This window comes from Neofelis nebulosa, chromosome 9 (genome assembly GCF_028018385.1).
Source record: "Neofelis nebulosa isolate mNeoNeb1 chromosome 9, mNeoNeb1.pri, whole genome shotgun sequence".
In the NCBI taxonomy this organism is placed as follows: Eukaryota; Metazoa; Chordata; class Mammalia; order Carnivora; family Felidae; genus Neofelis; species Neofelis nebulosa.
In genome coordinates, this window is record NC_080790.1 from 119,995,521 (window position 1) to 120,008,191 (window position 12,671).

The window sequence follows — 12,671 nt, forward strand, 5'->3', positions numbered from 1 at the left end:
GGCATAGATGGGAAATGGTTTTCCTGTATGCACACGGGAGCCACGGTGGGGCAGGGGTGCTGCCTGCACAGTGCACAGCCATCTCCTGAAGAGATCCTCTCCAAGATCCCTTTGCATTTTTGGATTAAGCAATGCCCCCTCCCAACTCCAGCCCTGGTTCCACTTGGGAAATGCAAAGCACAGAAGAGGAGACCCCGACGACATTAGGCTCCTATCACCACAATGTGAGTTTACCATAGAACTGTAGACTCACAAATGTCTTACATTTTAATAATAAAAATTTTTGTGAGTGAGTAAGTTACACAGGTATATGGTTTAAAAATGTGAAGAGTATAAAGGGCATAATGTGAAAAGATATCTTCAGCACTGATCCTGTTATCCTTCCTGGAGGCTGCCACTTGGGTGTTCTTTAAGAGAAATCCCACACATAAAGTGCCCCCATCCCCCACAAATAGTTTCATTGTTCTGCGTGCCATTTTCTTTAATAACGTACCTTGGAGATATACACAGAGAACTAGCTCTTTCTTCTTAAAGACCACATGGCAAGTGTGGGTAAGGAACTTATTTAGCTGGGCTTCTCTGGATGGACCTTCAGGTTGTTTCCAACCTTTTATTTATGCAAACAATGCTTCAACGAACACTTTGTTCATCCTTTTTGCACATGGACAAGGAAATTCCTAAGAGCAGGACTGCTGAGTCAAAGGGTGTGTGCATTTTAAATTCTGATAGCTGTTGCTGTTTTATTCATTTTGTTACAGGGATGTACCCTAGTTTATTTAACCAGTCCCTCCCTCCCCAAGCTCTTCTCCTACCTTCTTTTCAATGTCTAATATTTGCTTTTACAAAATAGTTAACAGTAACATTTCACTTTGGAGGCACCATTCTTCAGTACAATGGTTCACTAGAATTTCTGTGTTGTGAGGGGGGAGGTACACGGGATGTTTTGGCCTCTTTTGGATGGATGTTTATGTTCTATGATTAGGTTATTTCCTATCTTTTGCACCCAGTCTCTTGAGATATTAATGTAAAGCATTAGGCATAATGCCTGGCACATACTGGACATTCAGTATTGCAAGTTCCTGTAAATCACAATGTTGCAGTGAATTGCCTATGCATGTACATCTTTGTGCACACGTGTGGGCATTAAATTCTTAGAAGCAGAATTGCCGGTCGAAAGGTGCACACATTCAGATTTGCTAACACTGCCAATTTTGACCTCCAAAAAGCTTGTGCCACCTTACATATCCGTTTCCCCACATACTTGCCAACACTTTATTATCAAGTCACAGATGTTTTAGGGGGTGGAACAATGCTTGGAGGCTGATTGGTTCAAACCCTTTAGGGAGCAGACAGGGACACTGAGGCCCAGGGAGGGGGGAGGGTGTGCCCAAGGTCACCTGTGAGCTGGAGCGCAGTTCAATTAGAATCTCTGGCCTCTCCTAGGGAACTGGGCAGTGTCCTGGGTGGAATGTGTGAGAGTACTGGATGGGCTCCATGAGGTGAGAAAGGACACAAAGATGGGGCGAAGGGGAAGGGGGTGCACTGAGGTCTGTCTACTCCCCACCCTGCCTTAGGGAAGGCAATATTTTTATTTCATGAAGAAACTTCTGACTCTTCTCTACTACTTCTCTCCACCTCTCCCCCCACCAACGTCTTCTCCCTTGGAAACGGCCTCAGAGATTCTGAAAGGTGCTTTCCTTACTTCTGAGCCCGCTTGTGTGGGAGGAAGCTGAGGACGTGAGGGTACTGATTGAGAGAGCAGGTTGAGACCCAGGAGCTGTTGTGCAAAAAGAATGGCAAATTATATAAGGAGGGAAAGCGGAAGGGTGGGGGCTGGAGGCAGCCATTCATCAGTGCTTTTTAACCCTTTCCTGTTGCAAAAGCAGGCAGCCCCGGACGCTGGGAGGGATGGCTGCAGTGAGAGACATTTTCAAAAATGGTTTGTGCTGAAGGCTTTGAAGGGAGGACAGCACCACTCCCTCCTCGCCCTTTGCAGACAGGCTTTGTACTCTGGGTGAAACTGTCGGAAAAGGTAGAACAGCTCCTAATCTAGGAGATGATTCCTGGGGGAAATCAGGCTGCTTTTCAAGCGTAATTTGAAAAGCCGCTGCCTCCAAACTTCAGTGGTGGCAGGGGGTGGGGGGGCGCAGAGAGGAGAATGCCATTTATAAAGCAATCAACGCTTCGACAGAGTCAGCCATCACTCAGAATTATTTTCCGAAATTTGGCCTCTATTCCGTACTCTGGAGGAAAGGCAGTGTGGGCACTTTGCTTCCAATCAAGCCCGACACAGAAGCTGGGGTAAGTCACACAAAGGGAGAGGGGCCCCCGCACTGTTCATCACGGCTGGAGCTGCGGAAAATCATTTCTAGGGCTTCTCAACTCTCCGGCACGAGCTGGAGGAAGCCTCATCAGAGGCTCCATTCATCTCACTTCTTACTTTTAAACTTTAAAGCACATATTTATGTGCCTCAAGTTGCCCATGAACCACGGCACGTCAAACAGTTTGGGGTTGATGGAAGAGGTGCATTTTCTCGTCCTGGGACTTTCGGGAACACAATTTCATCGCCAGTCTCTCTCCCTTCCAATTGCTCCTGGATGCTGCCACGAGATGAATATTCCTAAAATGCTGCTTTCCATACATTACTCACCTGTTCAAAAACCTTCTAAGGCCACTTCTTGATCTCGTACGGCTGGAATCCCTAGGTTGGCCTTCAAGGCCCTTCATAAATGTGGCCTCAGCAGCCACACCTGCTAACATATACCCTCCCAGACCGCCGGGCCATAATGGTCACCTGCCACAGACACGGGGTGGTAGCTGTCACTGGTGCCCACTGCCCACTCCGCATCTCTTCCTGGTAACCAAGTGCGGTCCTTCCCTTTAGGGGAAACCACTCCACCCCAGCTCTGCCTCCATTTGGTTTGGGGGAGCTGACCTGAGCATCTGTCTCCAGGCCTGCCATGAGAATGCCATATACGAGGCAGCGAACTATGGTCCACAGGCAGAATAATGGCTCACGGCTTATTTTGTAAGGATTTTACACATTTAAAAGGTTGTAAAAAAAAAAAAAAATCAAAGAAAATGCCACACAGATCCTATGGCCTGCAAAGCCTAAAATATTCACCATTTGGCTCTGCACAGAGAAAGTTTGCCAAGACCTGCTTGGATGCACAATGCTTGGTTTGGGGTGGGGCAAAGGATGGGCTGAGCCGAGAGGAGCTAAGCCTAGGACTTGAGTTTGGAACTGCCAGGAGGAGGTGCACACGCTCCTAGGCTTATTAAAACTCAGAGAAAGAAGCCTGGAACTATTGGCCATCCTGGACACTTGATAGAGAGAGGCTGCTAGAGAAGGACGGGGAAAACAGAATCAAAATGCGGAGCCTGGCTTTGGGATCTGGAGCCAGGAGAGCCCGCTGGTTACGTGAGCCAAGATGTTTCTTTCCGCTCAAGCCAGTCTGAGTTGGGTCTTCCTGTCAGTGGCAGTGGAAGGAGTTATGATGAGATAAGCAGATATTGGCAAGTATCCCCGTCTGCCTTCCGGCACGTCATTTTCTGCGTCTGGAATGCCCTTTATCCTCTCTTCCTGCCAAAAGTCTCCTCGTCCTACCAGGGTCTTACCCTCCTCTGCTGGGGTTCTCCTTAGTTCCTGGGTGGTTTATTCTGAGATTTAACCATCTACTTCGTCAGCTGTAATTGCCCAGGGGAGTACGTATCGCATCCTAACAAAGCTGTGAGCGAAAGGGTCGGGTGGACGGAAGGGAAAGGATGCAGTGTCCACGCCCCAGGCACTATGCTAAACATTTGGAAACATGACAGCACTTACCCTTCCTGCTGCAGCCATTCAAAGAGGCAGAAGCAGTAACTCCGTTTTAGAGACGGGAAAATAAAGGGAAGTGACTCACCCAAGGTCACACAGGCACTAAGAGGTAGAGTCTGAAACCAGCCCCAGCGCTGATGAGCACCGGGTCATCCATGCTCTTTCTCCAACACGAGTCTCCTGAGGACCACACTCAACCCCTCTGGAGGATCCCTGGATCCATGTCTGTGCTTTCCTGCATCCCCCAGGAGGTGCCCACTGCCTACAGATCAGAGCTCAAAGTCTCCACCTGACACTCAGAGGCCTTTCGGGGCCTACCCTTAACTCCAGCCAAACCAACACTCAGAAACCCTGAATGAAAGAAAAACCGTCACTGCACCAGCCGGGTTTAACAGGGGGCAACGATCGCTTTGAGAAGCCCACGTAAACAAGGACTGGAATGAGTCAGCTGGACGGGTTCAAATTAAAGTTGCTTGGGCAGAATAATAACCGGAGAGGCACTCTAATAAGGTTTTGTTTTGTCTTTTTTTAATCAAGTGCAACAATCTGCCTGCAGGAATACGAAAGCAACTCAGGATGTCTTTACTCTTTGAGGAGGAGATGGGTTTTGGAACACCATGGCAAGTCCTCCCACGCGGATTATCTCCTGGACAGCCTCCCGAGAGCCCACGTGTTATCACGGCACAGGACGTGTGTGCGTGTTCCCCCCGCCCCTCTTGGCACACCATTATGGCCTGCCCTGCCCAGGCGCCCTGGGAAGGCAGGCTACTTTAATCGCACTGGAAGCCTGGAAATACACGACAAGTCACACCACCTCTCTGACCTGTTTTCTCATTTGTCAGGACCTAGAGATTGAATTAGCCTCTCACTTTGCGTCCCCGGTGGAATTAGGAACAATGCTGTGAATCTTTTTACAGTACTCTCAATTAGAGGGCATTTCCCCCCCCTTCCCAAAGGAAATCATCCCAGAATTTTAAAGTGGAATAGAGTTAAGCAATTCTCTCTTTCAGGGGTTCTTCACTTGGGATCCCCACGGGGTCATAGGTGAAGTCTCTAGAATTGTACCTAGAATTTGTGAGGTCAGCTAGGCAGACGCTGTAAGCAATGAGACGGTGCCTGGCTGGTCTTGGAGGACGCAGTGCCTGGGGGTGATGCGGGAAGAGCGGGTCCTGTCATCAGATTCCCCTGGAGGGACCCAGAATCCCCCAAATTAAGCTCTCTCTCTCTGGTCCATTCTCTCCACTCTGCAGGCGGGATTGCTGAGGCCCAAAGAGAGGGAGGGCCCCTGATGACCCAGACCAGAAGTCAGGCTGCTGCCACCTAGACCCAAGCTGGACATCCTTTTCCCTTGCAGAGAAAGACCCTAAAAAGAAATGAGGGGCCTCTCCAGACTGGCTGGGAGTCCTTGCTCCAATATGTCTCCATGCCAACTGCCTTCTGGGTTTTATAGATCTTGGGGATTATCTGCATCACTGGAGAAGTTATCTAGATGGTGCCTCACCATGCATCTGGTAAGGATGCATTCATCATTTGTAGGATCCTTCAGCACATTTGTGTGTGTGTGTGTGTGTGTGTGTGTGTGTGTGTGTGTGTGTGTATGTGTGTGTCTGTGGCTGTGTACCTAAATTTACATAATCTGTGTTTTAAATCCCTCAGCTAAAAAAAAAAATTGAGTATTTATCCTGCCTTTCTACATAAACTCCCTCAAGATTACTGCATGGTTGATGAAGGGAAGGTTCCCTTTACACAAGTACTCTAGCTAAAAGCAAGCTGGTGTGGTGGGACCGAACAACACTACTGTGCATTCCCTAACGAGTGAGTGGATCCAGGCGAGGATCACCAGTGACTGCCAATCTCATAAGAGATCAGATATTATACACCTCCTGATGGAAGTAAATAATCCCACTTATGGAGGAGTGTTGCCAAAAACAAAAATGAAAACAATCAAACCGGATCACGCCTCCTGTTCTGCCTTCCCATTTACAGGAAATACAGGTGACAGGAGAAGCCTGTGAAATGACCCCCACGGGGATGTAATCAGTAAATCCAGACTGTGGGAAATGCTGTAGGATAAATGACCTTATTTCCTCAACAGAAACTCAGCGGGAAAAGAAAAGAGAGGTGGAGAAGGGATCTATAAATTAAAAGGGATTTATGAAGGGACATACAGATAACAGGAATGTATATACCTTATTTGGATCCTGATTCAACGCACTGGGGAAACGTAAACATCTAATTGCATACAACGTGAAAGGGTCACTGCCGATTCGTTTAGGTGTGATGATGCTATTGGGGTTTATGTTTTAAAAAAAAGTTTGGGGGTGCCTAACTGGCTCAGAGAGTTAAGCATCCGACTCTTGATTTCAGCTCAGGTCATGATCTCAGGGTTGGTGAGTTTGTGTCCGGCGTCGGGCTCTGTCCACTGATAGTGTAGACCCTGCTTGGTTGGGATCCTTTCTCTCTCCCCATCTCACTGCCCCTCCCCTGTTTACACTCTGTCTCTGTCTCAAAAATAACTTAAAAGGGGCGCCTGGGTGGCTCAGTCGGTTAAGCGTCCGACTTCAGCCCAGGTCACGATCTCACGGTCTGTGAGTTCGAGCCCCGCGTCGGGCTCTGGGCTGATGGCTCAGAGCCTGGAGCCTGCTTCCGATTCTGTGTCTCCCTCTCTCTCTGACCCTCCCCCGTTCATGCTCTGTCTCTGTCTCAAAAGTAAAATAAACGTTAAAAAAAATTAAAAAAAAAAATAACTTAAAAAAAAAAAAAAAGGTTTGGATAGGACATCTGGGATGTGCTTCAAAATACTCCAGGGACTGGATGGGCTGGGGAGGTAAATGGGTGAGGGTAGCAATGAAAGAAGGCTGGCCGTGTGCTGGTGACTGGTCCAACAGGGTTATGGGTACACAGGGCTTGCTGTATACTATTATCCATAATAAACAGTAAAAAATAATCAATCTCTTCTTGAACAGGTATCCAAAAAATTGTCAAGAGTGTTTGTCTTTGGAGAGGGAAACCAGATGTCTGGCGAATAAGGAGGGGAGACTGACTTTTCACTGTTTCTGTTTTGTGCTGCTCGGATTTTATACCAGGGCTCTGCCTTATCCATTTAAGAACTTAAACGCATTTCTTAAAAATCACCCAATTTAAATAACAAACTTTAAAGTGAGCTCTTGATCATACTGTTCGTCCAAGAGGTGCCTTTATTTCATCTTCTTCCAAATAACAGGTTAGGTACGATGAGCTGGCTCCAGCTCATTGTTTGAGGAGAGGACGTGCACGCGTCTGTGATGCAGGGCTGTGCTCTGAAGAGTCTTGGATGCGTGGTACTTCCACATGGTCGTCAGATGCCCGGGGGGACACACTCGGTGCGCAGCAGAGGCCCTCCCCGCCACCTGTCCTCAGGCTCTCCGATGTGGGAGGATGTGGCGGGCACGGCCCAGGAGGCAGCTGGGGCCTCGGAGATGGTAAGCGAAGGAGTTAAGCCCTTAGAGCTGCCAGACAATGTCATTTGAAAACACCAGGTATGAAATATAAATAACAGTCAGCTACTTTCCTTCAATCCAATTTCTAAGCAGTTGTGTGATCGATCAATTTATAAATCGATTGGCTGTCTAATCCACCTTCGGAGTCTTCTCTGCTGCCGTGCCACCGCCTCGGGCCAGGGTGGGGTCGGCCCCGCATGCGGGGACAGGGGATGCTGCTGTATCCAGGTGTATGTGTGTGGGGTCACTGAAGCTCCTGGAGCAGGCGGAGCACATTGGCCGCATAGGGGTTGCCCTGTCCTGTGGTCTCCCGCAGCTGCACAGGGTGGAGGCTGGGGTGGGGAGGTGTGAACTGCTCCGGGCAGTAAAGTTCGTTCAGGAGAAACCAGGTGGAGTCCGGGTCCACCTTCATCAGGTGGAGGAAAACTCTGTGGAGAGACAGAAGGGATGGTGGGCTGAGGTCACGAGGGAGGGGAGAGAAGGGACAGAGGCTGGTGTTCTACGGAAGAGGCTGCTTATTGGGCTATTGGAGATGAAACTGGTAATAACATCAAATCCCTTCGAATAGCACAGCAAACCCACTTTAGTTCATAAGACAGGGCCATTAGGATGGTCCCAAAGTGTATAGTTTCATATCCATTGACACAGAGAAGTAATTAGTCTGAGCAGAACAATATTGACATCAAACAAGCTCTTGGCAAAGAATCCAGTTAAGTTCTGGGGTGTCAAGCAGACGTTTTCAAAGAAAACTGACAGGGCCCACCCCTCACTTCAGGCTCCCAGGGCAGGCCCACACTCCGGAGTCTCCGGGTCCTCATCCTTGGCCCCCCAGCTTGCTGCTGAACTGGGTAGCTGGCCTCTTCTGGCCACCAAGAGCCAAGGATTCTTGGTAGTCTGGACATGTTCATAAAGGGATCAGACCCAGTTATTTGCCTGAGGCAGGAACGGACAGAGCCAGGCCAGTCTAGAGGCAGAGCACTGGTGTCCTCCACATGACAGGGACAGAGCTGAAGGAGCCGGGGCCACCTAACACCCTATGCCCACGAAGGGTGAGGCTTTTCAACTTGCGCTGAACTCTGGGGCCACACCCTTGCCTCTTATCTCCTCATATCCCATTTCTGAATGACCAACCAGGTGCCCAGGGCCACCGCACTGGGCAGTCCAAGTATAAATTTCATCGCCCTGGCTGACGCAGTGGTTCAGGTTCTGGCTTTTCAACCTCAGGGAGGAGAAGGTCCTCCTCAGTTGGGCAGCTCCATGAGCCATCCTCCCCATCTCAGTCCACAGGGTACATGCTCAGAGAAGATGACCTTCCTGGACCATTTTGTTTAGGTGGCTGCCCCCTCCTTTTCTTTCGGGACACCCTTCCCAGCACTTACTGTCCATCTTCCTTCCTCACAATACAGCCCCTGAGGGCAACGACCATGTCTGTTGGGTTCACCGCTATACCCTGGGCACCTGGGATGGCACATGGTAAGCTCTCAACAAGTACTTCACCCGACAGGTTCTTGTATTTAGCTAAGTGGTTTATTACACTGCACACTAATGACTTAAGATGACAGATCTCTCTGGAAAATTACATTCTATAAAAGGATCTAAAGGAGGGGCCAGCTGCTCACCACCAAGGAAGGACTAGGGAACATTACCAATAGGATTCATGTTGTCGTAGGCATCACTGCTATGTGGCCGTGGGAGATTTTTCAACAACTCTTGCTCTCAGTCTCTAAAAATGCCTTGTTTCTAAAAATTGGGGATGTACTTCACTCAGGGTTTTGCTGAGGTTTAAATGAGAAGACACAGATCCAGACCTACACAGCGTTTAGCCCATGCGATCCCTATCTACCCAGTCATAGGGTAGATAGTATCTATTGGATGGATCACATGTTATTCTTGATGACCATCCCTAGGAGCCTTTCCCATACTGTTGGGCATCAAATGGGAACTTAAATGGAGCTAAATCCTGTTTTTAATTTTGTTAATCTGAAAAACCGTGCCCTCAGGGGATTTGGCTTTTACTTTGGGGAAGCCAGTTTTGCTTTCTTCCTTGGGTTTAACAGACACCTGCGAAGGAGGCAAGGTAGGCAGGTGGGAGGGGACCCTCTGAACATGTTTTTGGCCTGGTCTGTGCCTAGACAATTTAAGTTTCCTTTACTTAGGATAATCTTGAGCTTATAATCTCAGCAGTGGTTGCTGGAGAAGTGGTTAGAATATTCTAATTCACTGTTTCCACTTCACCGCAGAAAGGAGATGGGGCCTGCGTGGGAGACAATTTTTGTTTAAAAACAAAAATATCTTTGATAATTAGAGTGGCAAGGGAAATTATGAAAAGACACACCAAAAATGGGAAGCTGATTTCTATTTACACGTGACACAGTTGACAGGTTTCCCTGGTGCCAAAGACTGTCAGAATGCAAATGGTTTCGTGTGATTTTTTTTCTCCTTCTAGGACTAGAACAATTTCTCAAGCTACAGCATGGCACACGAAGGAGTATTCTGATCCAGGCAGTACCCAGCGAAGTGGTGCCCCAGCCCAGCCCACGTCAGTCAGAGCCGAGCTCTGACTTACATGGCATGAAAGCGTTGCAATGTTCTTTTTGAGTCCTTTTTGACATGCTAAATGTGGATGTTGTATTCTCTGGCGGGAAAGGAAAAGGAAAGAAGCCACTCTCTTTGCCCTGTCAAAACACCTTTTTTTTTTTTTTTTTTTAAGTTTATTTATTTATTTGGAGAGAGAGAGAGAAAGAGAACGAGTGGGGCAGGGGCAGAGACAGAGATGGGGACACAGGATCCGAAGTGGGTTCTGCATTGACAGCAGAGAGCCTGACACGGGGCTCGAACTCACAAACCATGAGATCATGACCTGAGCCAAAGTCAGATGCTTAACCCAACCCTGTGAGAACTCGTAAATAAGATACTAACAGGGAGGCAAAGAAAACATGCATATGAAGTTCACTTTCTTTTACTGAGTAAAAGCCAAATTCGTGGGAGAATTATTTTGAGTCTCTTTCCTTAGCTATTAAATGGGTGGACTCCCCAGAATGGCAGGCAGCAACACAAGTTCCCTCTCCTGCCTCTGCGGCTTGGAGCAAGTTAGTTTCCTCTTTCTCCAAAGAAGATGATCACAGCCCCCACGCCCACCCTCCTCACAGGTTTGTTGAGAGGCTCTAAGGGAGATGAGGTGCAGGAAAACACTTTGAGGTATACAATGAAAACACTGTTCCTTCCCGAGAGTATGTGTGTGTCTAAGGAATAATTATCACTACCAACCTCAGCAGCACCGCCACACCACAGAACCTTCTCAGACACTCTGAAAAGGGCAAAACATTTGTCTTTTGTTTCACTCATAATTTCCTTCCTACTGACTTGGTGGGGGTCCCAGTTCTCAGCCGATGGTGTTCTAATTTTGCCCGTTATTTTCAGGAAGAAGCGAATGCAGTATTCTTTGCCCTCTGTGCGCCTGAGGTTGGGAGTGAATGCCACACTGTGCAACCAGGTGCTGGCAGGTGTAGCTGTGCGCTTGCTCGGCCAAAGACATGCAGCCTGCTGAACTCTAAACACCGACACACATTCTGAACCTGGACCTTGTTCACTTTAAGGCCCTGGGAGCCGAGCGGAGATCCAGTAGGTCTTGTCTGAGAGCTCAGTGGCCCAGCTTTGCTCCAAACTCTGGTACCAGCTTGTCCTGGGGCTGGTTCCTGCCCATCCTTAGCTGGGGACAGGGGCTCCCAGAAAGTGAAGAGCCCAAAGCTGAAGACCTTAAAAGCCCTTGTGTGTCATCCAAAGCCAGAAGACAAAGACAGGACCTCTGCTTTGACGAGATTGGGGCAACTGCCTGGAAAATGTTCCTAATACATCGTGAGACGTGGCAGAGATGGCTGTTGAACATGCCAAATGGCCAGCTCCACGTTTTCTCAAACCCAAAGAGAAACACTTAAAAAAAAAATATATGTACACCATTTAAGTCCTGAACAAAAATTTCCTTCTCCTTCCCCTAGGCCCAAATCAGTGGCTCCAGGGAGCACAGTTATCAAGAGATTATCTGGTCCCCAGAGTTTCGGGAGGCACTCAGCTGTGCCTCATGCCTCCGAGTGTCCTGAGGCGAGTGATTATCTCTCAATAACCTGTAGGGCCGTGTAGCTTAAATGATAACTTGACTTTAAAAAATTTAGAACTTGCCGTTAGGCAGTTTCTAAGCAACCTCTGTTTCCATGGCAAAGAAGCCTGGTGTTTATACTGATTTTTCACTTAAAATGCGGTTTTATTGAATTTCGCTTCATGCAGGCAGCCATTTCCCCGCACTCCAGCCCTATCTACAATTGACGGGCATCAGCAAGTACCTAATAAACTCCAGACACCAAAACCCACAGAAGCGGCTCATTCCTTTATGATCAATAGCGGACCACTCCCGGTGACAAAGCAGGGGCGAGGTGGCCTGGGGACATAAGCAATGTGCTACCAGAATCCGGTCAGCAGGGGCTGGGGACCATCTCCTTGTGGTTTGCCAAATGTTTCCTAGCACCTGCTCCAGCCCAGGCTCCGGGCTGGGTGCTTGGGATACAATGATAGATGGACAAAGGCTCTGGCCTCGGGGCTCCCCATGTGGGTGGGGAGAACGGACTAATCACAGAGGCCCGTAGTGTACTGTGGAGAGGACCACACTAGGCGTCCCATGTGGGGTGGGGCTGGGGAAGGACTCGAGGAGGGCACGGCAAGCTGCTTCTCTAAGTAACATCGGTTCTACGACCCCTTCCAGCCCCAGCAGTCCACAGTGGCCCTCAAGCATGGGCAATGGGTCAGTGGCAAAACCCCAAAGAAAGCCCTCTGCTGCGGATGCAAACATTACAGGGTGTCCCCTCGGTCTAGACGACGTCTGCTCTAAAGACCCTCTAGAAAACCGCCAGCCAATCGAGGCTCAGTAGAGCTAAATAAACCGTAACTGAAATGCAGAGCTTCCAGCCCTCCTGGGTGACAGGCTATTCTTTCTCTGTCAATTACTTGCTTGAGGGATCTGCTGCTCCTTGTCTCCTTCTGGATTTATAAAATGCTCTCATGAGCTGTCTGCATAAGTGCCAGTGGTAAAGAACTTGTGGCTTTGTGATCTGTTTATTTATTTATTTTGGGCTTCTAAAGAAGTTATTCAGGGATGTCTCCTTAGGAACATGATACAGGCTGTCGCTACACAGCCATGACTAAATGCAATCAGAAAATAAACTCACTCGTCGGAAAGTGGGCACACCCACAAAGTTATTCTAGCTTCCCTGCTATTCCCTCGCTGGCAGAACCTCCACACTCTTTTCTTCTCTGGCCATCTCTTCTCCCACGACTCAGTACATGCTGATGCTACAAATGAGGCTGTGTGTGTTTCCTTTTAAAC

The 12,671-nt window shown here is 48.6% G+C and overlaps 1 protein-coding gene across 1 annotated transcript in view; it reads right to left on the reverse strand.

Moving 5' to 3' along the window:
- Positions 1-6,992: 6,992 nt before the first annotated feature.
- The window catches only part of TTI1 (TELO2 interacting protein 1), a 44,883-nt gene continuing 39,204 nt past the window's right edge, over positions 6,993-12,671 (reverse strand). The window contains exon 8 of the mRNA XM_058685568.1: positions 6,993-7,725. Within this exon, the coding sequence (XP_058541551.1) occupies positions 7,542-7,725 (184 nt within the window). The 3' untranslated portion in view covers positions 6,993-7,541. The remainder of the gene's footprint in view (positions 7,726-12,671) is intronic.